The sequence below is a fragment of the Nomascus leucogenys genome, chromosome 19 (assembly GCF_006542625.1).
Source record: "Nomascus leucogenys isolate Asia chromosome 19, Asia_NLE_v1, whole genome shotgun sequence".
Classification (NCBI taxonomy): domain Eukaryota; kingdom Metazoa; phylum Chordata; class Mammalia; order Primates; family Hylobatidae; genus Nomascus; species Nomascus leucogenys.
Genome location: NC_044399.1, coordinates 57,934,383 through 57,957,684, shown reverse-complemented (window position 1 = coordinate 57,957,684; position 23,302 = coordinate 57,934,383). Strand labels below are relative to the sequence as shown.

Sequence of the window (23,302 nt, the reverse complement as noted above, 5' to 3'; positions counted from 1 at the left end):
ACGTATTACATTTTAGCATAAATGTTTTTTATGAAGATAACTTTTCTAAAGCAAAAATGTGAGAAGAGTGCCATCATTTTATGCAAATCTAATGTCTTTTTAACAGAAGACAGCTGAATTCGCGTCTCTGTTTTGTTTCAGTATTTTGATACCTTGTTTTAGTTGAATATGAAGAAAGTCTGTAGTCCTACAGATACGTAGTTAGAAAAAGGAGGAGTAGTTTAATGGCTGTTCTAGGTAATTGTGGGTATTCTCTGATGTTTATACCCAAAATCAGCAAGTGGTGGTTTTTTAAAGGTGAATTTTAAAAGAGATGTGGAATCTGAAATTATATCTGAATTTTTATGTTCTCTTACATTAAAATCCATTGGTCTTTCTTGTACTTTAAATGGATCTTACACATGATTTTATAATACGCGTCGTTCATTTGGATAATACTGATTCAGCTGAGTTATGCAGATGTCCAGATGTTGAAACAGCTTATTATGTAATATAGTATCCAGAAATGACATTTGTTAATGTTACAAGATCTCATCAGAAGAGTCCTTAAGTATGGAGAAGCTGTCAGATTCATGGTGCTGATTACAAGGTTTCTAGAATTTTAGTTTGTAACTTGAAAGCTTGAATTTTTATCATTGGCAACAAGTACTGTCAGTTGTTTTCCTTGAAATGACAGGGTCACTTTGTTCATGTTCACGTGTATCTGTTGAATATCTAAGTATGAATAACCATAGTTTGTCAGTTATACTTTGCAGTAAAAGTGTTTAGTGAAAAAAAGTGTCTAGGTCGGCTTGGAACTAAAACAGTCACAGGAGTGCTTTCCTTTGCGACAACCATTGTACTTTGGGATGGAGCAGGAGTGCTTTGTGGGCATTTCCATTTTATCATGTAGATTATTAAAGAGATGTATTCAAAGATTGAAGTTTAGTAAAATTGATCATTTTTACTGCTTTACCAAAGGGCATACATGAAGCTGCCTTTTTTGTGTTTCACTGCATGTGTGTTGCAATGAACAACACAGTGACTGACTACCAGTGGGATTTGGTGCCACTCACTTTGTATGTATTGAGACACAGTTTTACCCATCCTTGCTTTTGTACTATCAAAGCAGATGTCAGTGCAGTGAAAAAAAAAAAGTCCTTTATTCCTGAAATGTCTAGCCCTCACCTATATCTGTCACTTTTCTTCTTCACTCTTTTCTCATTATACTTGCTATTTGTTTACCAATGTACCTGAAATGACTTTTTACTTAATGCTTTGTGAATTCATGAAAGCCATGGACCTTCTCAGAAAAATATTTTTATATATACACAATATTATAGACAATTTGTGGTATTATACAGAGCCACTAAAGGCCATTTTGGTCTCTGAATCCACATTAGTTATTCTTTTGTTTTGAGATGGAGTCTCACTCTGTCACCCAGGCTGGAGTGCAGTGGCACCGTCTCAGCTCACTGCAACGCCCACCTCCCGGGTTCAAGCGATTCTCCTGCCTCAGCCTCCCGAGTAGCTGGGATTACAGGTGCCGGCCACCACACCTGGCTTATTTTCGTATTTTTAGTAGAGACGGGGTTTCAGCATGTTGGTCAGGCTGGTCTTGAACTGACCTCGTGATCCGCCCACCTCAGCCTCCCAGAGTGCTGGGATTGCAGGCATGAGCCACTGCGCCCGGCCCACATTAATTATTGTTAACAGGCAGGCCTAAGATGAGAGGGAAGTACGGCAGCTGCCTAATTTTTTTTTCACTTAAAACTGTGTGTGTGTTGTGTGCATAGAGAAAGATGGGGAGGAAAGGAAGACAGAGTGGGAGAGGGAGAGGGAGAAGAAAAGCAAGAGAGAAAGAATGAAAAAGCAAAGGGGGCTGGGCGTGATGGCTCAACCTGTAATCCCAGCACTTTGGGAGGCCGAGGCAAGCAGATCACAAGGTCAGGAGATCGAGACCCTCCTGGCTAACACGCTGAAATCCTGTCTCTACTTAAAATACAAAAAATTAGCTGGGCATAGTAGCACCCACCTATAGTCCCAGCTACTCGGGAGGCTGAGGCAGGAGAATGGCGTGAACGCGGGAGGCGGAGCTTGCAGTGAGCTGAGATTGTGCTGCTGCACTCGAGCCTAGGCAACAGAGCGAGACTCCGTCTCAAAAAAAAAAAAAAAAAAAAAAAAAAACAAGACTCCACATTTTAGCCAATTGTAGAATTTTTATTTTTCTGCCTTTTTGTTGCCTAAAAGCAGGCTTTTGTGCTAAATACGGAGAAAATGCTAGGAAAAAATTAGGATGTCTAGATTTGACTGCCATTAATTAGCATGTAATCTTGGGGGTGGGGGTTGAGTAAGAGAATACCAGTGGTCAGTGAAGATTACTAAGATTTTATGAGGCCAAGGCAGGTGGATCACTTGAGGTCAGGACTTCGAGCCTGGGCACATGGCGAAACCCCGTCTCTACTAAAAATACAAAAAAGTAACTGGGCATGGTGGCACACACCTGTAATCCCACCTACCCAGTAGGTTGAGGTAGAAGATTCACCTGAAGCCAGGAGGTGGAGGTTTCAGTGAGCCAAGATCATGCCATTATACTCCAGCCTGGGCAACAGAGAAACCCTGTCTCAAAAAAAAAAAAAAAAAATTTGTGAGACACCATGCATAGGTGTTGGAATTAGTGCTTTTTTCTTGCCATCTTTTCTGTTTTAGAGAGGTAATGATAAGTAAGAACTTGCTGGGGAAAGTAGCAGAAGGTTAGTGAAAAATAAAATTTAGTGTACACACAACACAGACACATATTTCACATACCCTTGGATATGTGCGTTGGAAAGACAAACCTACGATAGAAAAATTTTTACACTGATATAAAATGTGAAATATAATGGTTGAGTAAAGGACAGAATTCTTTTGGGAGAGGATAAACATTTTGCTTAATTGAGATTCAAAGTTAATGTTCTCTGTCATCAAAATTGATTGGAAGTGGTCATCTCGTGTGCTGATCTGTAGTGAGATTCTATGTATTTCATCTTAGAAGATGTCTTTTTACACAGGGACATACTGCATATTCATCACTTGGAAAGCATTTATAGAATTCTCCCGATACTTGCCTTTTAGCATGTCATTACATTGCAGATTAATCACTTCCAATAGAGGGTTAGGTGGAAGCTCCTCAGCTGCACAGTTAAATGGATTTTGATATATGGAAATTTTTTTTGCACTTGAGTCAAGGTTTGAAGAATGCTAGTTTGAAAAAATATATCTGCTGCAAAATTGTGTGGGAATGAAGATCTCACTTGTTTTAACTTGACAGCATGGGTTATGTATAAAGCAGTTTGCTGACCGGTTACGGTGGCGCACGCCTTTAATCCCAGCACTTTGGGAGGCGGAGGCAGGAGGATCACTAGAGTTCAGCAGTTTGAGACCTGCCTGGGCAACATAGTGAGACCTTGTCTTTACAGAAAATTAAATTAGCCAGGTGTGGTGGCATGTGCCTATAGTCCCAGCTACTTGGGAGGCTGAGGCAGGAGAATGTCTTGAGCCAGTAGGCTGCAGTGAGCCTGATTACACCACTGCACTCTGGCCTGGGCAATAAAGCAAGACCCCATCTCAAAAAGTAAAAAATTAAAAAATAAAGCAACTTGCTTTAGTTCAGACAGTATTAGTTGTCAGGATGACTTACCACAATAGAAGTTTCTCGTATATATTTTTCTGCCTTAAAATTTTAGGCTGAATTTGTTAGAAAACATTTAGGGGAGCTTTCATTCTATTTTGTAGCATGGAGGCTACCTCGAATTAAAAGGGGAAAAAATTAGCAGATCTGCCGCAAAATTTAATTTCTAAAACTCTTCTATGTTTGGTAATAGTGATTAAGGGCGGTTCTTCTTGTTTAGAAAAAATTCAGTATCAGCCCTGAATGCAAATAAATTACAATAAAGCGGCCGGGCACGGTGGCTCACGCTTGTAATCCCAGCACTCTGGGAGGCCGAAGCGGGCGGATCATGAGGTCAGGAGATTGAGACCACAGTGAAACACCGTCTCTACTAAAAATACAAAAATTAGCTGGGCGTGGTGGCGGGCGCCTGTTGTCCCAGCCGCTCGGAGAGGCTGAGGCAGGAGAATGGCGTGAACCCGGGAGGCGGAGCTTGCAGTGAGCCGAGATCGCGCCACTGCACTCCAGCCTGGGTGACAGAGCGAGACTCCGTCTCAAAAAAAAAAAAAAAAATTACAATAAAGCTGTCACTGGTAAGCCATCAAAATCCTGTGTGGTTGGCCAAATGAGGATATTCAGCTTTTATTACTAACAAATACTCATGAAACTGACAGTGGTTAAGTTCATTAGAGCAAATGAAGTTGACCATTGATGCCTCTGGTTCAGTAATACCTGATTAATATATTTTTCCACAAAAAAAACTGCACCAGACTTCAAACATCGTACATTTTCTCAGATTTTGTAAAATAGCCCAACTAAGTATTTTTCTACTTTCCCATCATCAGTTGTGACATATCTTAGCAGATTCCACTTCAGGTTGTACTAAAATAGTTTTTCTCAGCTGCTTTGAGAATATTCTTGCCTCTAGTTGTTCCACATAGATTATTTATAGAGGGTAACTTTTCAGTCACTTCGAATCAGGATTGGCTTCCCAAATAACAAGTATTGGTAACACCTGTCATCAAGAGCCAAGGAACATTTAACTTGTTTTTTAATTGTTTACTAATTTTGCTCCCACTGTCCTCAACTCTTCAAGCACCGTTTTTACAGAAAGGCTAATGGTCTTTAAAAGTTTATTGTCTCGGCTGGGGAGGTGACTCACACCTGTAATCCCAGCACTTTGGGAGGCCGAGGTGGGCGGATCGTGAGGTCAGGAGATTGAGACCGTCCTGGCTAACATGGTGAAACCCCGTCTCTACTAAAAATACAAAAAATTAGCCGGGCGTGGTGGCAGGCGCCTGTAGTCCCAGCTACTCGGGAGGCTGAGGCAGGAGAATGGCGTGAACCCTGGAGGCAGAGCTTGCAGTGAGCCGAGATCGCGCCACTGCAGTCCAGCCTGGGCAACAGAGCGAGACTCCATCTCAAAAAAAAAAAAAAGCTTATTGTCTCAAGATATACATAGTTCTTCAGCTTTTCCAGTCAGATACAATTTAATTAACCCACCATTGATAAATGATTTAACTTGGCCAACAAATGGGCCACTTGGAAACTTGAGTTGCAGACTGATTTTAATTTTTGTGAAGAAATTCTGCTGTGATGAGATTTCGTTTTGTTTTTTAAAAAGTTCCCTCACCATTGCTTTACTATGAATTGGGAATGCTGTGGTGAGTGCTCCATCTGGTAACATCAGTATATGTTGTGTTTTTTTTTTAGCACAGCTACATGACTACAATGCCTTAGCACCCAATTAAATAACATAATCCACACTTTATTGTCTTAAAAACACAACATTCAAAGTTCACTTTTCTTGCTTTGACATCATGAGTATGCATTGGTAGTAAAAGTAAATATAATGTTGCAGTACAGCAATAATCGTGACACCCATGACGCTGCCAGGTTGTAACTGCATCTGTGTAATTTGTGATGCACCGAAAAGCAGTGTGAAGTGATGAGAGTACCATATGTGGTCCATCACAGCTGCTCAGCTCTGCCATTGTAGCATGAATGTGTCCAGTGATAAATAAGTGGCTATGCTTCATTAAACTTTATGGCCACCAAAATTTGAGTTTCATATAATTTTTATATGTCACAAAGGATTCTTTTGTTTTGCTTTTTTGCAATCATTTAAAAAATGTAAAAAATTATTCTTAGGCCCCAAGCCATGCAAACACTGGCACTGAGCTAGATTTGACCCCTTGGCCTTAGTTTGCTGAATACTGGTGTAGTTTTTCTACCTTTCCTAATGTAAACATGATTGTAGAAAGATTACCTTACTGGAAGTCAGGAAACCTTGGTGCTCCCACCAAAGTTGTGTGACTGATTAAGTCAGGTGAAATAAATTGGGGTTAGGAGCCATGGTGTCTAGTCCTTGACAAGTCATTCCTCAATTTTTTAAATGTAATCACCTGAATTTCTAGTGTATGCATAATCACATTTTGTGTGCCTCTCAGCAGCCATTCCATTGTTGAAGAGGCAACCAACACAGAAAATTGTTGAGGGGTTTTGATCTTTGACAAGGGAAGCATACAGTGTGAGCTCACCAGTCACCCTGGCTTTTTTCCCTGGAGACATTTCCTAGTTTGTGGCATAGGGGAAATAGATCCCAAATAAAAAGTGACAGTCTCACTGGGCTAAGGAAGAAAGGTGGAGGTTTCAGGCCACTAAAGCAGTTGAAGCTTAAGCCCAGGAGAGGAGAGAACCACATAAAATCTAACCTCAAAATCTGCAGTCAGGTCCCTCTAAAGTCATTGACTGACTTCAGAGGTACACATAAGCAAGAGAAGAAACCCAGCAGAAAACAGTAGCTGAAAAGCTAAAGATCTGAGCAGACATTTCAGTAGCTATCTAATGCCAGAGAGGCAAAAATGGAAGTTCAAATCCTGCCTGGTTAGAGGGGACCTTATTACACCCTGACTTTTCCACTGTGGCCCCATCATGACCACTCCCTAAGATTGAAGGCAAAACTAAAACAGACTAGCCCTCAGGAAAATGAGTTACTGCTGTGCTGCTGCTAAAAGGAAACAACCTTCTTTGGAGAAAGGTATCTAAAACTTCTACAATTTTGTATCCATAATTCAGTATTTCATTCACCAAAATAGGATATGCTATTTTGGACAAGCTAATGAAACTGAGTTGACCAAAAACCAATAGAAATTATCTAGTGCTGACAGAAAAAAAAAAAAAAAGTACAGAAGAAAGCATGAGAGACTAATGTATTGCTGATAGACAGTGGAAAGGTCTATCATGTATAATAGGAATCCCAGAAAGAGAGGAGATAGACATACAATGGGATGGAAATATTGACTAATAATTTTCCAAAACAGAGATATCGAAGCACAGATTAAAGAAGCTGTGTGATTCCAAGCAGGGTAAATAGAAAGAAAACCATATGGAACATAGCTGCTAAAAATCCAAGAGAAAGAGAAAATGTTAAATGCTGTCAGAAAAAATTCATTAGCTTCAGGGAACAGTAATACAAATGATGGGTGATCTGTCGCCTGAAACTATGGAAGACAGAAGACAATAGAATGGCGTTCTCTTTAAAGCACTGAAAGAAAAAAAATGACAACCTAGAATTCTTTATTTATTTTGAGATGGAGTTTTGCTCTTGTGGCCGAGGCTTGGAGTGCAATGGTGTGATCTTGGCTCACTACAACCTCTGCCTCCTGGGTTCAAGTGATTCTCCTGCCTCAGCCTCCTGAGTAGCTGGGATTACAGGCATGTGCCACCATGCCTGGCTAATTTTGTATTTTCAGTAGAGGTGGGATTTCTCCATCTTGGTCAGGCTGGTCTAGAATTCTAAATCTAGTGAGCATATCCTTCAATAGTAAAGTAAAATGAAGACAAACTAAAGCTGAGAAAATATATTGCTGATATGCTGGCATTAGAGAATACTAAAGCAAGTTCTTTGTGTTGAAAGAAAATAACAGATAAAAGCAAATAACTGCAGAAAGAAGTGAACAATGTTAAGGATAAATGTGAGTAAATACAAATTCTGACTGTTTAAAATAATAGTTGTGGCTTGTGGGATTTAAAATATGTGGAAACAAAAATATGACAACTGTAGAACAAAAGGCGGGAGGAGGGTGGTAATCACTCAAAAGTGTATTTGTAATCTCTAGAGCAACCTCTAAATGAAAAAATAATATATAACGAAAAGCTAATAGAGGAGAAAATGGAATAGTAAAAAAATAATTGATTACCCCAAAGAAATGCAGGGAAAGAGAAAGGAATGAAGAACAGATGGGACAAACAGAACAGATGATAGAATGGTAGACTTAAACCCAACTTCGTCGATGATTATATTAAATGTAAAAGGAGCAAACATTGCCTGGGCACGGTGGCTCACACCTGTAATCCCAGCACTTTGGGAGGCCGAGGTGGGCAGGTCACTTGAGGTCAGGAGTTCAAGACCAGCCTGGCCAACATGGTGAAATCCTATCTCTACTAAAAATACAAAAATTGCCTGGGCATGGGTGCCTGTAATCCCAGCTACTTGGGAGGCTGAGGCTGGAGAATCGCTTGAATCTGGGAGGCAAAGGTTTCAGTGAGCTGAGATCATGCCGCTGCACTCCAGTCTGGGTGACAGAGTGAAAACTCCATCTCAAAAAGAAAAGGAGCAAACATTGAAATTAATGCAAAGTTCAGAAGACGTAACTATTATAGATACTGTTTACAAGGGATGTATTTTAAATCTAAGGACACAAATGAGGAAGTAAAAAAAAAAAAAAAGGGAGGGGGCGGGGGGGAGACAGTATCATGCACACATTAATCAAATGAAAGCTGACTTGGCTATATTTATGTTGGAGAAAGCTCTAAAACCAGAAATAACACTAGAGGTAAAGAAGGGCATTATATAATGCTAAAACGATAAATTTAATGGAAAAATGTCTAAAATTTTTATATATGTAATAGTATAGGTCTAAAACTAAAAGGAAAGGTTGACAACTATTGTAAAAAGTTAAAATAGACAAAACCACAACCATAGATCAGTGCCCCTCTTTCAGTAACTAGTAGAACAAACAGGAAAAAATCAGCAAGGATAAAGATTTGAACAACACAGCCACCCTGACCTACTTGGCGGGCATAGAACACTTCACTCAATAATTGCAGGATATATATGCTTTTCAAATATGTATGAAACATTTACTAAAATATACCATATACTATACCATAAAGCACCCCTCAGTACATTTGAAAGAAATGACATCACAGATGTCAGCCAAAATCCATTTAATGAAAAATGTGAAAGACTGCCATACTAGAGTATACAACATTGCTGAGAGAAATAAATAAAAGGAGAGATGCCATATTTGTGGATTGGAAGACTTGAAATTGTGAAGATGTCAATTCTCTCTAGACTTACACTTATTCCACCACCCCCCCCCTTTTTTTTTTGAGACGGAGTTTCACTCTTGTTTCCCAGGCTGCAGTGCAATGGCGCGATCTTGGCTCACTGCAACCTCCGCCTCTTGGGTTCAAGTGATTCTCCTGCCTCAGTCTCCTGGGTAGCTGGGATTACAGGCGCCCACCATTATGCCTGGCTAATGTTTGTATTTTTAGTAGAGGCGGGGTTTCACCATGTTGGCCAGGCTGGTCTCTAACTGACCTCAGGTGATCCACCTGCTTCGGCCTCCCAAAGTGCTGGGATTTACAGGCATGAGCCACCGCACTCAGCCTTATTCCCAATTTAAAACCTCACAAGTTTGGGGGTGGAGGGGATAGACACAAGCCAATTTTAAAACCTATTTGAAAGTTCAAAAGGAAAATCTAAAGAACAAAATTGGGATGTTTATATTACTAAATACCGAGACTTTATTAAAAGCTGTAGTAATTAAAACATTGTGGTATTGATGCAAAAATAGACATATGGGGTAATGAGCTATACAGTGGCTAAAAACAGACCTGTTCCTGTATGGTCACCTGATTTTTCTACAAAGCTGCCATTGCACTTCAGTGAGGAAAAGGATGATCTTTATGATAAATGGTGCTGAATCAACTGGGTATCTGCTTGGATAAAAACCTTGACCTTTACATCAAACCATACACAAAATTAATTTGAGATGGGTTATAGAATGAAGTGGGCTAAAACAATAAAATATCTGGAAGGAAACATAAGGAAGTATGTTTAGAGAAGGCAAGAATTTCTTGAATAAGATGCAAAAAGCCTTAACCAAAAAAAGATTGACTAAGATTTTTTAAGATTTAAATTCATTAAAGAACTTCTGTTCATCAAAAGATAGCATTAAGAGATGGAAAAAGTCCAGTTTTAAAGAATGAACAAAAGACTTAAAACGAACTTGTCCAAAAAAAAAAAAGATAACCTAAATGGTCTATTAGGCACATGAAAAAGGTACTCAATGGCCAGGTGCAGTGGCTCACGCCTGTAATCCCAGCACTTTGGGAGGCCGAGGCGGGGAGATTATTTGAGGTCAGGAGTTCGAGATCAGCCTGAGCAACATAGTGAAACCCTGTCTCTACAAAAATTAGCTGGGCATGGTGGTGTGCACCTGTAATCCCAGCTGCTCAGGAGGCGGGAGAATCCTTGAACCTGGGAGGTGGAGGTTGCAGTGAGCCATGATCATACCACTACACTCCAGCCTGGGTGACAGAGCGAGACTCCATCTCAAAAAGACAAAAAAGGGTACTTGGCAACCTTGGTCCTCAGGGAAATCAAATTAAATCCAACGAATACCACCATACACCCAACAAAATGACTAAAATTAAAAATAGTGATAATTTGCAGTATCAGTAAAGATGTGGAGCAACAGTGTTAGGAGGATTATGAATTGGTATAGCCACTTTGGGAAACTGATGGTCTCTACTACTGAATGAAATAAACCATCTCTGTGACCCGAGCAGTTCTACTGCTTTGTTCTATACATACCTAAGATAAATATGTCCATGGATATTCATAGCATTTGTAATAGCCCCAAACTGGAAATAATCCAAATAGAGTAGTAAAGATACTGTCATATGTTCATTCAATGGAATACAGGTTGAATATTTTTTATCCAAAATGCTTGGGACCCCAAGTGTTTGGATTTTGGATTTTTTTCAGATTTTTGAATATTTGTATTATACTTACCAGTTAAGCATCCCTAATCCGATAATCTGAAATCTGAAATGCTCCAATGGGCATTTTCTTTGAGCATCATATTAGCACTAAAAAAGTTTTGGGTTTTGGAGCATTTTGGATTTCAGATTAGGGATACTCAGCCTGTATTTCAAATGACAGTTAAACACAATTATATGGGTGTATCTCACAGATGCAATAATGAGCAAAAGAGCATTCTCATGTTTCTTTTTATCTAAAAGTCTAATTCATAAATCAAATCAATATATACTGATAGCAGTAAGGATAGTAACCTCAGGCATTACTGTCATTGATTAGGACACAAGGGAATCTTCAGGGTTGCAGGAAGCATTCTGTATCTTGATCTGGATGGTGGTTACTCAGGTATATAGATAGTTTAAAATTCATTGAGTTACACCCATGAAGTTAGTATACTATATGTATGTAATATGTTAAAATATTTTCTAAACAGTAATAAGTATGGTAGATATTTGCTATCATGGGATTTTTATCTGGTTAGAAATTACTGCATGCTGAAAATTTCTAGGAAATTTTTGATCCAAAAATTTTATGTGGTGAAGTGGAAAAAGTACTGGCCTTTAAGTTAGAAGACTGATTCCGAATCCCTCTCTGCTGCTTCTCGCTCCCATCAGTCTTATAAAACCTGGGCACTGTGATCTTATGCGAGTTATTTAATTTCTGTCATTGTACAGTGGAGTTAATAGCTTCCCTTTTCAATTCCTGGGGTGTAAAAAGGATTAAATGAAATGATTGATGTGAAGGTGCTTTGCACCTAATGAAATATGCTGATTTATAATATCTTTATAATCCAGCAAGGTTCAGATATCCAAACGCTGGAATTCCTCATGGATGCTGTGATAGCAGTCTAGTTGCCCTGTGTAACAGGTTGCCCGGATGATTTCTTCCTTTTATCAGAAGTCTTGAGAGTACATAAAGGAGCAGGACTTTTGAATTGGAAGACAGCTGGGATTGCCCTGGGACATCTGCCTTATTCTGTCCAACCTTTGGCTAATTTATTTCTAATTTGTAAAACTCTTGTCAGAGTTTTAAACATTGGGAAAACCTTTAGCTTCTCTAACTGCATCCATCAACTCTTAAGATGTGACTGATTGTTAAACGCACTTTTATGTGCCACTAAGTGTGTGGGGGGGGCTGCCAATTATAATTGTAAGAAGCTTTTAAATGCAACAGTCTCACAACTTCAGAGATATTAGTTAAGGGAGAAATGTGCATCCTACAGTCAGTGAAATATTAAAAAGTTTCTGTGCAGTGTGTTTTTGTTTTGGTAAATTTTTAGTTTCTGTGGATTTGCATGACTTACAAGTTGAAGCACTTTATAGCTCTGTAAAAATGTTAGTTACACAATTACTTGAGAAGTCAAAATTATACAGAGGGAGTAAAATAAATACTAGGTAAAATATTCACCATTGTTATTTGAATATTTTAAATTGACATACTGAAGTGACCCACATCAGTCTTTTGACTTAGTAGTCGAGTTATGACTAAGTTTTGATAATGTACTGTTTTTCTTGTGCATTGCTATTATCTCTATAAACAACTAATACACAGTAGACTCTCAAACATTTGTTGAATGAGTTAATACAGTTTGTAAGTACTTTTAGCTATGTGTTCATTGTCTGAAAGCAGTTTGAGACCTTTAATTCTTCCAAGGCAAATAGTTTTTTTTTTTTTTTTTTTTGGGAGAGAATTTCGCTCTTGTCTCCCAGGCTGGAGTGCAGTGGTGCAATCTCGGCTCACTGCAACCTCCACCTCCTGGGTTCAATCAGTTCTCCTGCCTCAGCCTCCCAAGTAGCTGAGATTACAGGCACCCGCCACCACTCCCGGCTAATTCTTGTATTTTTAGTAAAGACGGGGTTTCACCACGTTGGCTAGGCTGGTCTCAAACTCCTGACCTCAGGTGATTCACCCACCTCGGCCTCCCACAGTGCTGGGATTACAGGCGTGAGCCACCGCACCTGGCCACATTTTTTTTTTCTTAAACTAAAATCTTCCACATTTAAAACTAAAGCTGAGATGTCTTTTTGGTGTTAGAAAAACCCAAATATGCATCAGAAGTAGGTAATTGATGTTTGAGAATGAGCACTAATGAAGCTATGTCAGTTCCCATTAATAAAAGCAGTTCTGCTGATCATTGTTTTGAATTTCAGGGATAGTCTTATAAACTAGCATATTTGCTAAAGTACATTTGAATGTTGTCTGTGTCTCCTGTTTATTGCCTCCTTTTTACTTTTATATTAATATATTAATGGAATATATAGCTTTTGCATGTGGAGGCCTTTTTTTTTTTTTAAAGCCTCTTATTGACCTGACAAAGGAATCAGCAATTTTTAGCAAGAAATATGTGGAATTTTATTTTATTTTATTTTACTTTGGAGATGGGGTCTCACTCTCACCCAGGCTGGAGTGCAGTGGCACGATGTCAGCTCACTGCAGCCTCCGCCTCCTGGGGTCCAGTGAACCTTCCACCTCAACCTTTGAGTAGCTGGGACCACAAGCATGCACCATCATGCCCAGCTAATTTTTTGTATTTTTGGTAGAGATGGGGTTTCATCATGTTGCCCAGGGCGATCTTGCACTCCTGAGCTCAAGTGATCCACCCACCTTGGCCTCCCAGTGTGCTGGGATTACAGGTTTGAGCCACCGTGCCTGGCCTTTATTCTTTATTTTGCAGAGACAGGGTCTTGCTCTGTCACCAAGACTGAAATGCCCTAGTGCCATCATAGCTCACTACAGCCTCAACCTCTTGGCCTGAAGCAATTCTCTACTATGCCAGGCTAATTCTTTTTTTAAAAAAAATCTTTTGTTGACACAGGGCCTTGCTTTGCTGCCCAGGCTGGTCTCGAACTCCTGGCTTCAAGCAGTCCTCCCGCTTTGACCCCCCAAAGTGCTGGGATTACAGGGGCAAGCTACTGCTCCCAGCCTGTTTTCTTTTCTTAAATGCCCTTTCACTTAAGATTAAATGAGAGCTCAGCAGTAAATTTAAGGTTAAAGGGAGTCAGGGGAGATGGTGATGAGAGGAAATGATTACAAGTTGAGTTCAGTGGGGCAAATAAGGAACTCTTCTCTCTCTCCATGCACCATACTACTCCCCTTCATTCCACAAATTACTGGAAACCATATTATCTTATGGCTCAGTAATGCAAAAATGCCTCACTCCATCTAAATAGCCTTTAGAGGTTTTAATATAATGCTCTATTGGGAATATAATGATAAGTTAATTTTTAATACATAGCTGATATCTTTTTTGTATTTGTTTTGATCAGAAAGTAGAGATAGCGGTTGCTAAAATATTGGGGACTGCTGGTAACATTCCAAGAAAGTGTGTGAAGCTAAATCAGCTACTGACAATTACTATTTAATCTCCCTCTCTTCATAGTACATTGTTCTTAATGATGCTATTTTGACATCCTACTAGATGCGAGATAAGCAGGCCAGACCTTAAAGGGTGCGGGCTCTGAAATCTTTTTTTTTTTTTTTTTTTTTTTTTGAGACGGAGTCTCGCTCGTTGCCCAGGCTGGAGTGCAATGGGGCGATCTTAGCTCACTGCAACCTCAGCCCCCCGGATTGAAGCGATTCTCCTGACCCCGCCTTCCAGTTAGCTGGGATTACAGGCATGTGCCACCGCACCTGGCTAATTTTGTATTTTTGGAGAGATGGGGTTTCTCCATGTTGATCAGGCTGGTCTTGAACTCCCGACCTCAGGTGATCTACCCGCCTCAGCCACGCAAGGTGCTGGGATTACAGGCATGAGCCACTGTGCCCGGCCCTAAAGTCTTTTAGGTCCCTTTGGCTGCTAGGCCCCAGGTTGGTCACGGGACAGCAAAAAACAGAACTGCATTTCATCAACAGCAGACTTGAGGAGCATCATCAGGAACCAGTAACAATGAAAATAGTCAAAGATCATAGAATAACATTATTTTAAACCATGAGACCAAATAGGTTAATTTGTTGCCTGCGTGACTTTTCTGATTTTTAAAATAGGGCTTGACTCTTTTTGAAAGATTATTATATGAGTAAATTTTAGAAAACTGACTGTTTTATTTATTGTTTGTCAGTACGAGGATGTCGTCCAGGAAAGATTGTGCAGATGACTGAAGCAGAAGTTCGAGGCTTATGTATCAAGTCTCGGGAGATCTTTCTCAGCCAGCCTATTCTTTTAGAATTGGAAGCACCGCTGAAAATTTGTGGTATGTAAATGGGTAAAGTTGGAAACAACTCTTTTGAATCATGTTTTTCCTCGCATGTTTAAGATCTAGAGAAAACATTTTTTGAAAATTTTGTATAAAACAGATCAGTAGTCTTTACTAAATAAAAGTTTATAAAAATTGAAACATAAAAATGACAAGTTACAGACAAGATGAAAGTACTTGCTATATATACAACAGATAAAAAGAGTTGTATTTGTAATATATAAAGAGTTCTTATAAATAAGAGAAAGACGATACAATATAAAAATAACATAGGAAGAGGAAGGTCTTAGAAGAAATTCAAATGGCCAGTAAACATAAGGACCTCAGCCTCTTGAGTAATCAGTGATGTGCAATTTAAAGCAAGTCTCCAACTCTAGTCAGATTATAAAAAAATACCGAAGATTGATGTTTAGTGTTGTCAAGGATGTCAAGAAAAGGGCATCATAGTACACTGGTTAGAAAAAAATAGGTGTATAATTTAGAGGGTCAATATGGCAATATCTGTGGTCTTCTAACTTTTATGTTATTTAAATTTGTTTTGAAGATTGTACTAGTTTATACCTTGTATTCTTTTAAGTTTTACAGTGGCTTTTTTACAGTCCTTTGTACAGTGCCCAGCAAATAAGAGATACTAGCTAAGTAAATGTTTGTTTTTTGTTTGTTTGGTTGGTTTTTCTTTGAGACAGAGTTTCACTCTTGTTGCCCAGGCTGGAGTACAATGGCACAATCTTGGCTCACTGCAACCTCCACCGCCCGGGTTTAAGTGGTTTTGCTGCCTCAGACTCCTGAGTAGCTGGGATTACAGGCGTGTGCCACCACGTCCAGCTGATTTTTTGTATTTTTAGTAGAGACAGGGTTTCTCCATGTTAGCCAGGCTGGTCTCAAACTCCTGACCTCAGGTGATCCACCCGCCTTGGCCTCCCAAAATGCTGGGATTATAGGCGTGAGCCACCACAGCTGGCCAGTAAATGTTTGTTGAATGGATCAATTAACTTAGAATATCACACCTTCAAGTAAGAGGTAGTAGTTCGGAATTTAGGGGAACTAATCAATCCCCTGTATAAACTTAAATGAAGCAAATGTAGTTACTTAGAGGTGATCTTAAAATGATTAGAATTAAAGTATTCTTTGAAGGTGTTCTTTAAAATGTAATATAGAAATAACTTGACGGTAATAGAAGTTATTTGTACTACATATTTCTAAAGGTTTACTATTTGTCTCCATATTTGGCGTTAAAAAGTGACGTAAGTTAAACTACCAGATAATAAAATTGTTTTAGTTATCTATTGTTGTATAATAAATCATTCCAAAACTTTGTGGCTTACAGCAACATTAATTTACCATCTCACAATTTCTGTGGGTCAGGAATTCAGGAACAGCTTAGTGGGTCCTCTGGCTCTGGGTCTCTCACAAGGCTCCAATTAAGGCGTGATCTCGGGCTGCAGTCATCTGAAGGTTGAACTGTGAAAGGATTCAGTTCCTTATAGACTGATGGACTAAGAGCCTCAGTTCCAAATGAGTTGTTGCTCAGAGGCCTCCCTCAGTTCTTTGCTACGTGGGATGCTTCATTAGACAGCTGGTTTCATCAGCGAGCATGGAAGAAGGTGAGAGAGTGCAAGCAAGATGAAAGTCATAGTCTTTTGTAACTTAATCTTGGAAGTGACGGCCCATCTCACTTTTGCCTGTTAGAAGTAAGTCACTAAATATAGCCCATACTCAAGGGTAGGGGAGGATTACACAGGATGTGAACACTGGGAATCATTTCATAGAAGCTGCTTATAAGAGTAACCAATTTTTCTAAAACTGACTTTTTCTCTCTTTAGGAGATATTCATGGACAGTATACAGATTTACTGAGATTATTTGAATATGGAGGTTTCCCACCAGAAGCCAACTATCTTTTCTTAGGAGATTATGTGGACAGAGGAAAGCAGTCTTTGGAAACCATTTGTTTGCTATTGGCTTATAAAATCAAATATCCAGAGAACTTCTTTCTCTTAAGAGGAAACCATGAGTGTGCTAGCATCAATCGCATTTATGGATTCTATGATGAATGTAAGTGAAAATAAAGACTTAGAAAAGTAATTCATGGAAACATTGCCTAATAATTTTCTGGTTCAGAAGAGTTCCTTTGATTCAGAGTTTTTTCAAAATAAGGTCTATCAGGCATAGGTCAGGAAGAGGAACCTGAAACTGGGAAACGTGTTACTAATTAAATTGGTTGCTTTTGAGATCTCCTTGGTCATGTTTCAGATTGACTGCAGCTTACTTGGCTGAAGAGGCTCTTTTAAAATTAGTTTATCTAGTAAACTATCCAGGTGAGACAGAAGTCATTGTAGGCTGTGGCCCTTGGTTTTCTAGTGTCCATTAAGGTTTTAGCTCAGCATTTTTGTGGTATGACAGCTCTTATTAGTCCTGTGTCACAAGAATTATTGAGAAGTTCTGTGAAACTATTTAAAAGTCAAAGTATATTATTATTAGAATTTAAATCTGTGTCTATAAACCTTGGAAGACAAAGATACTGAATACTCTGGGGTATCCTTATTTTATTCTCTTTTTCATTAGTAGGAAATCACCCATTTGGTATTGTATGTTTCCAAGTGTTATTATTAAAATACCCTACTAGGTTCAAATTTGGTCTTTTGGTTTTATTAGAATACGGGAGTAAGTATTTATTTGGTTAATTACAACTTAGAATCAATTATAATCTTCAAATTGAATTTTTTATTGCTGTCTTCCCTATTAGAATCTATTTTTGCTTTTTTTCAATCCTTGATTATGTTAGAGACCTATTCAAACTCATATCTCCTTGATTTATATAACGATTTGACAAAGTTTGAGGGTATGTTATATGTGCAGGCACTATTGTGAACACAGTGCATGAAGCAATACACAATACAGGTGATCTCTGTTCTCATGGAGCTAACTTTTTTTTTTTCCAAGTGTTTCTCCAGCATTGATAGGCCTTCCCTGTCCAGCCAAATAGCAGGTCATCGGCCTAGCTGGGACTGTATGTCCTTGTAGTGAAAAAAGGCTGTATCAGGCTTCCAATGCTTAATGAAAATAGCCTTTTTTCCTTTTTCTTTTTTTTTTTGAAACGGAGTCTCGCTCTTCTTGCCCAGGCTGGAGTGCAGTGGCACAATCTCAGCTCACTGCAACCTCCACCTCCTGGGTTCAAGCGATTCTCCTGCCTCAGCCTCCCAAGTAGCTGCGATTACAGGCATGCACCACCTTGCCTGGCTAATTTTGTATTTTTAGTAGAGATGGAGTTTCTCTGTGTTGATCAGGCTGGTCTTGAACTCCCAACCTCAGGTGATCCACCCGACTCGGCCACCCAGAGTGCTGGGATTACAGGCATGAGCCACTGTGCCCAGCCATGAGCTTACATTCTAATAGAAATGATTCTGTATTTGATTTTGTATTGTATTTTTATTTCTGAGATGTAGTGTATGGTTTGAATTATTTAAATCAGACTAGCAGAGAGGAAGTGGATTGGAGTACATCAAACTACAACATTCTTCCTAAAGCTACATCAGAAATGGGGGTATATTTTTAAAGGATAAAAGATGGGCAAGAATGTCCTTGGGGATAGAAATGACATCAAATGAAATAATGTATAGGAAAGCAACTTGTAAACAGTGCTTTGAGTTATGTACTTACTCATTAAGGGGCAGGTTGTGGCATAAAAGCACAGGAAGTTAGTACTTGTGTCTTTCATCCCTTCCCTAGCTTAGTAGTTGTACCTTATTACCAAATTCAGGAAAATCGAGTAACTCTAAAAAAGTGAACATACACTTGAGGTTGTCTTTGTCGTAGCTTTTTATGCTAGGCTACAGGAAAATTATAGCCTTTGTGCCTCTATTTATACTTGCTATAGCGCCAAGTTGTAATTCACACAAAAGAGAATACCAGTTGAACACTTGGAAATTTTCCTTCCTTGGCAATAAGTTTATACTGTGTTAATCAATGCATTAGTGTTAAAATGGACAGTTTCCAGGGGCACCTTTTCACTTCTGCTTGCTTGTTTGGCTAGGTATTTAAGTAGTCCACACATTGAAGGGAAAAAAATGAACTAAGAGCCTATTAAAATTTAAAATTTGCTATATTTAAATTGCTATATTACAGTGTTTTAAAAATTGCTATATTATAAAAATTTTAAATTGCTGTATTATAGTTTAAAAATTGCTATATGACAGTGATCTTAAAAGACAAAAATTGTTTTAAAATTTAAAATTTGCTATATTTAAGTTGCTGTATTATAGTGTTTTAAAAATTGCTATATTATAAAAATTTTAAATTGCTATATTATAGTTTAAAAATTGCTATATGATAGTGATCTTAAAAGACAAAAATTGTTTGATGTATTTCATAAAACACCTAGCACAGTCTTTGGGATTTTTTAAGTGTTAAATTTGATTAGGTTTATTTTATTTGTCAGAAATTCTATGTATTTATGATGTACAACATGATGTTTTGAAGTATATATACATTGTAGAATGGTTAAATCCAGCTGATTTAACATATGCATTACCTCAAAAAGTTAGCATTTTGGGAGAAAACAACACTTAAAATTTAGTCTTAGCATTTTACAAAGATACAATATAGTGTTAACTATAGTCACTATGTTATACAATAGATCTTCTGTATTTATTCCTACTACCCAACTGATACTTTGTATTCTTTGACCAACATCTTCCCATCCCACCCCTACCCCCCAGCACAATCTTTGAAGTCTTGGTAACTTTACTGAAGGTATTGAATGTTTATTGTAGTTGTTGCCTTTTTAAAGGTATGTAAATAACATCTATGCATTATAGAAAAAGTTCTTCTTTATAGATAAACATAAAGAAGAAATAAAGAAGAAAATTGAAATCATTCATAATCCTGTGGCTTTGAGATAACTGATGAGAACAGCTTTAGATTTTTTAATTTATTCTATCTGTTCTTTTTATAGGCAAACGAAGATTTAATATTAAATTGTGGAAGACCTTCACTGATTGTTTTAACTGTCTGCCTATAGCAGCCATTGTGGATGAGAAGATCTTCTGTTGTCATGGAGGTAGACTAGTAAATTTGCCTTACAGATTTCTTTTATTCTTCTATTATTCGGAAAATACCTATAATAATCAAGAGGCTGTGGGAAAACAAAGCAGTGCTTGTGTGAAAACTCAAGTGATTAAAACTGTTTTAAACATGGCTAAACCTCTTTTAATAACTAGAAACTTACTTATAAATGAAAATGTAATGCTTCTTTAAATACAGTTTCACATATAAAGAGGGTAACTAGAGTTGTTTGAGAAAGTCTCCTTTGCCTCAAGTTTTAACAGAAAGACACCCCTGCTATTTATCAGTAACAATGAGAGGATCATTATCTTCCTGCCTATATTGAAATCTTTCATCAGAATCCAAATAAAATTGAGTTTCATATTCACATATATCAAGAATTCTAGGCTTCATATATTTGCTTTAGTATTAGCAATAAAATAATAAAATAATTTTTGGTAGATTGGTAAGTTACTCTGTATGGCTTATGAAATAAGCTTGAAGTTTATTTTGAAAGTTTATTTGAAAAATTAATGTATATGTCTAACACCTAGCTAGTAGCTAATGTATTATCTGATCTGACCATCTTGAAGAGTTAAAAACCTGTTGCTAAGATATATTTATGAAACAGATAATTGAGTAATAAAAGGTATTTAATATGTCAGAACTTATTAAGACACTATGAGAAGTCAGGAGGAGGAAAGACTGGATACATGTGTGTATAGAAGCATGGGTTTTAGAGGATAAATAGACTTTGGAGAAGTTAAAAGGACTTGAGACACTCTTTGTTGTCTAGTTTGGGGAATGTGTAAGAACTGGCCTGACTAGAAGGTCAAGTACATGCTGGGAAATGATAGGATCAGATTATGGAGATTTGAATATTGAGCAAGGGAGTTTGTTGAATGATTTAATAACCATATTGGGTTTTTGTGCAGGGAAGTAATTTAATGGAAATAGTGTAAGAAAATTAGTTTTTCATCAATATACGGGAAGAATTAAAGTGGAAAAACGCTGAAAAGATAGATGCACTTGCCTAGGCCTGAGGTAATAAATGGTTTATTCTCTGGCAGAACATAATTCACCATATTAATTGAAATATGTTTTCCAGTAGATACTAAACACGTAATGAATTGTAGTTCTTGTACATTAGTTTAGCTAAGGATAGAAGTGTAGCAGTATGGATATGAATGTTTAGCTTCATTCCTTGTGATGATACTTGGATTGCCTACCAGAGAGAAATAATAGCTTATATACCACTTCAAAGATTGCAAAGTATTTTTATGAGCTTTTCCTGTTAATCATTCTGATCAATAGTTTATGACTTCATGAAGATAATGAACGTGTTGGAGTGGGATGTGAAAAGAAGGTCTTAGGGAACCAAGTGAGGCACTTTCACTTAGAAGTTAAAATGTTTAAGATTAGTGGTAAGAACTGGCAAAAGTGGTAGGAAGGGTTGCAATTGATTATGTTTCTACGAAGGCCAGGGAATGATTGGAAAAAAGAATGGTAGTTTTTTTTTTCCTTGGGAAGTCTTTTGAAATATAAAAGAATTTCATTTCCCTGGTAGGGAAAAATGGAAAAAAAAATTATAATGCTCTATTATATCAAAGTGGAATTCCTAATAACTCTGTGTTGCCCTTTAAGACATTAAAAGGGGCCGGGCGTGGTGGCTCACGCCTGTAATCCCAGCACTTTAGGAGGCCAAGGTGGTCGGATCATGAGGTCAGGAGATCGAGACCAGCCTGGCCAACATGGTGAAACCCCGTCTCTACTGAAAATACAAAAAGTTAGCTGGATGTGGTGGTGTGCATCTGTAGTCCCAGCTACTTGGGAGGCTGAGGCAGGAGAATTGCTCGAACCCGGGAGGCGGAGGTTGCAGTGAGCTAAGATCGTGCTACTGCATTCCAGCCTGGGTGACAGAGTAAGATTCTGTCTCCAAAAAAAAAAAAAGGACATTCAAAGGAACACTTTTCAGTATCTTTAATTTCACATAGTGAATCTATTTTGATTAAATGCTTTTTATTCAGTGACTATGAAAATATTAAAATTTTTAGCTATTAGTACTATGTCTCATCTTTTTATTTATAGGATTGTCACCAGACCTGCAATCTATGGAGCAAATTCGGAGAATTATGAGACCTACTGATGTCCCTGATACAGGTAAGTATAGAGAGAAGTTTAATTGTTTTGTGTAAAGTGTTGTCATATTTGAACCTGATTACATTTAGTGGAAGTAGGATTGGCTTATATAATAAATAAAAGAGTTTTTTTCATAGTCAATAAGCCAGCTACAGATTACTTTATTTGCAGTAATACACAATTTTTCACTTTGCACTGATCCTCAAAATGCAGAACCTTCTTATTTATAGTCATAATGTAGTTCTATCACACTTATTTGATCACAAAAAAGATTTTGCTGTTGAGTCCTCATACCTATTTTTCTAAATTCCCTCATTCATACTAGCATTGGTTATGTTCTTCAAAAATTTGTTGAATTAGCCAAAAGTTTTTTAATTAAAATAATCTATTCTTTGCTTCTTAGGCAAGGATACAACTACCTTCTTTTCAAATGTCTAGTAGTTTTTTGTTATTTTCTATGTCCTCTATTTCAAATTTTTAGAGCTTTTTTTCAAGGGGTGTGGGAGAGATTTCACTCTGTTGCCCAGGCTGGACCTCGAATTCCTAGGCTCAAGCAATCCTCCTGCCTCAGCTTCTGAGTAGCTAGGACTCCAGGCATGTGCCATACCTGGCTTAAATTTTTAGAGCTCTTATGGCTCTAGAGACCTGTGGTCAGTTTTGTGAAAATTACATTGGAAGTCTGTGGGAAGGCTGGGAGCAGTGGCGCTCATGCCTATAGTCCCAGCGCTTTGGGAGGCTGAGGTGGGCAGGATCACTTGTGGTCAGGAGTTCCAGACCAGCCTGGCCAACGTGATGAAACCCCATCTCTACTAAAAATAACAAAAATTAGCTGGGCATGGTGGTGCGTGCCTGTAAGCCTAGCTACTCAAGAGGCTGAGGCACGAGAATCGCTTGAACCTGGGAGACAGAGGTTGCAGTAAGCCGAGATCACACCACTGCACTCCAGCCTGGGTGACAGTGAAACTGTCTCAAAAAAAAAATAAAAAAGAAAAAAAGAAACAACAATCACCACAAAAAATGCTGCTCAGAACTACACATCAACCATGATAAATGGTATAGATCCTCTGATGTCAGTAGCCATGTAATCCACTGTATATTGTAATAAATTGTGTTAGGAGGTTTTTTGTTTTTTTTTTTTTTTTTTTGAGATGGAGTCTTGCTCTGTCACCAGGCTTGGGGGCAGTGG

General features: G+C 38.2%; 1 protein-coding gene across 1 annotated transcript in view; it reads left to right on the top strand.

Annotated features, from left to right (window-relative positions):
* PPP1CB (protein phosphatase 1 catalytic subunit beta) overlaps nucleotides 1-23,302 on the top strand; it is a 54,987-nt gene that overhangs the window by 10,645 nt on the left and 21,040 nt on the right. Inside the window, exons 3-6 of the mRNA XM_012501474.2 lie at nucleotides 14,801-14,932; nucleotides 16,759-16,989; nucleotides 19,889-19,993; nucleotides 22,066-22,137. Coding sequence (XP_012356928.1) covers nucleotides 14,801-14,932; nucleotides 16,759-16,989; nucleotides 19,889-19,993; nucleotides 22,066-22,137 — 540 coding nt within the window. The remainder of the gene's footprint in view (nucleotides 1-14,800; nucleotides 14,933-16,758; nucleotides 16,990-19,888; nucleotides 19,994-22,065; nucleotides 22,138-23,302) is intronic.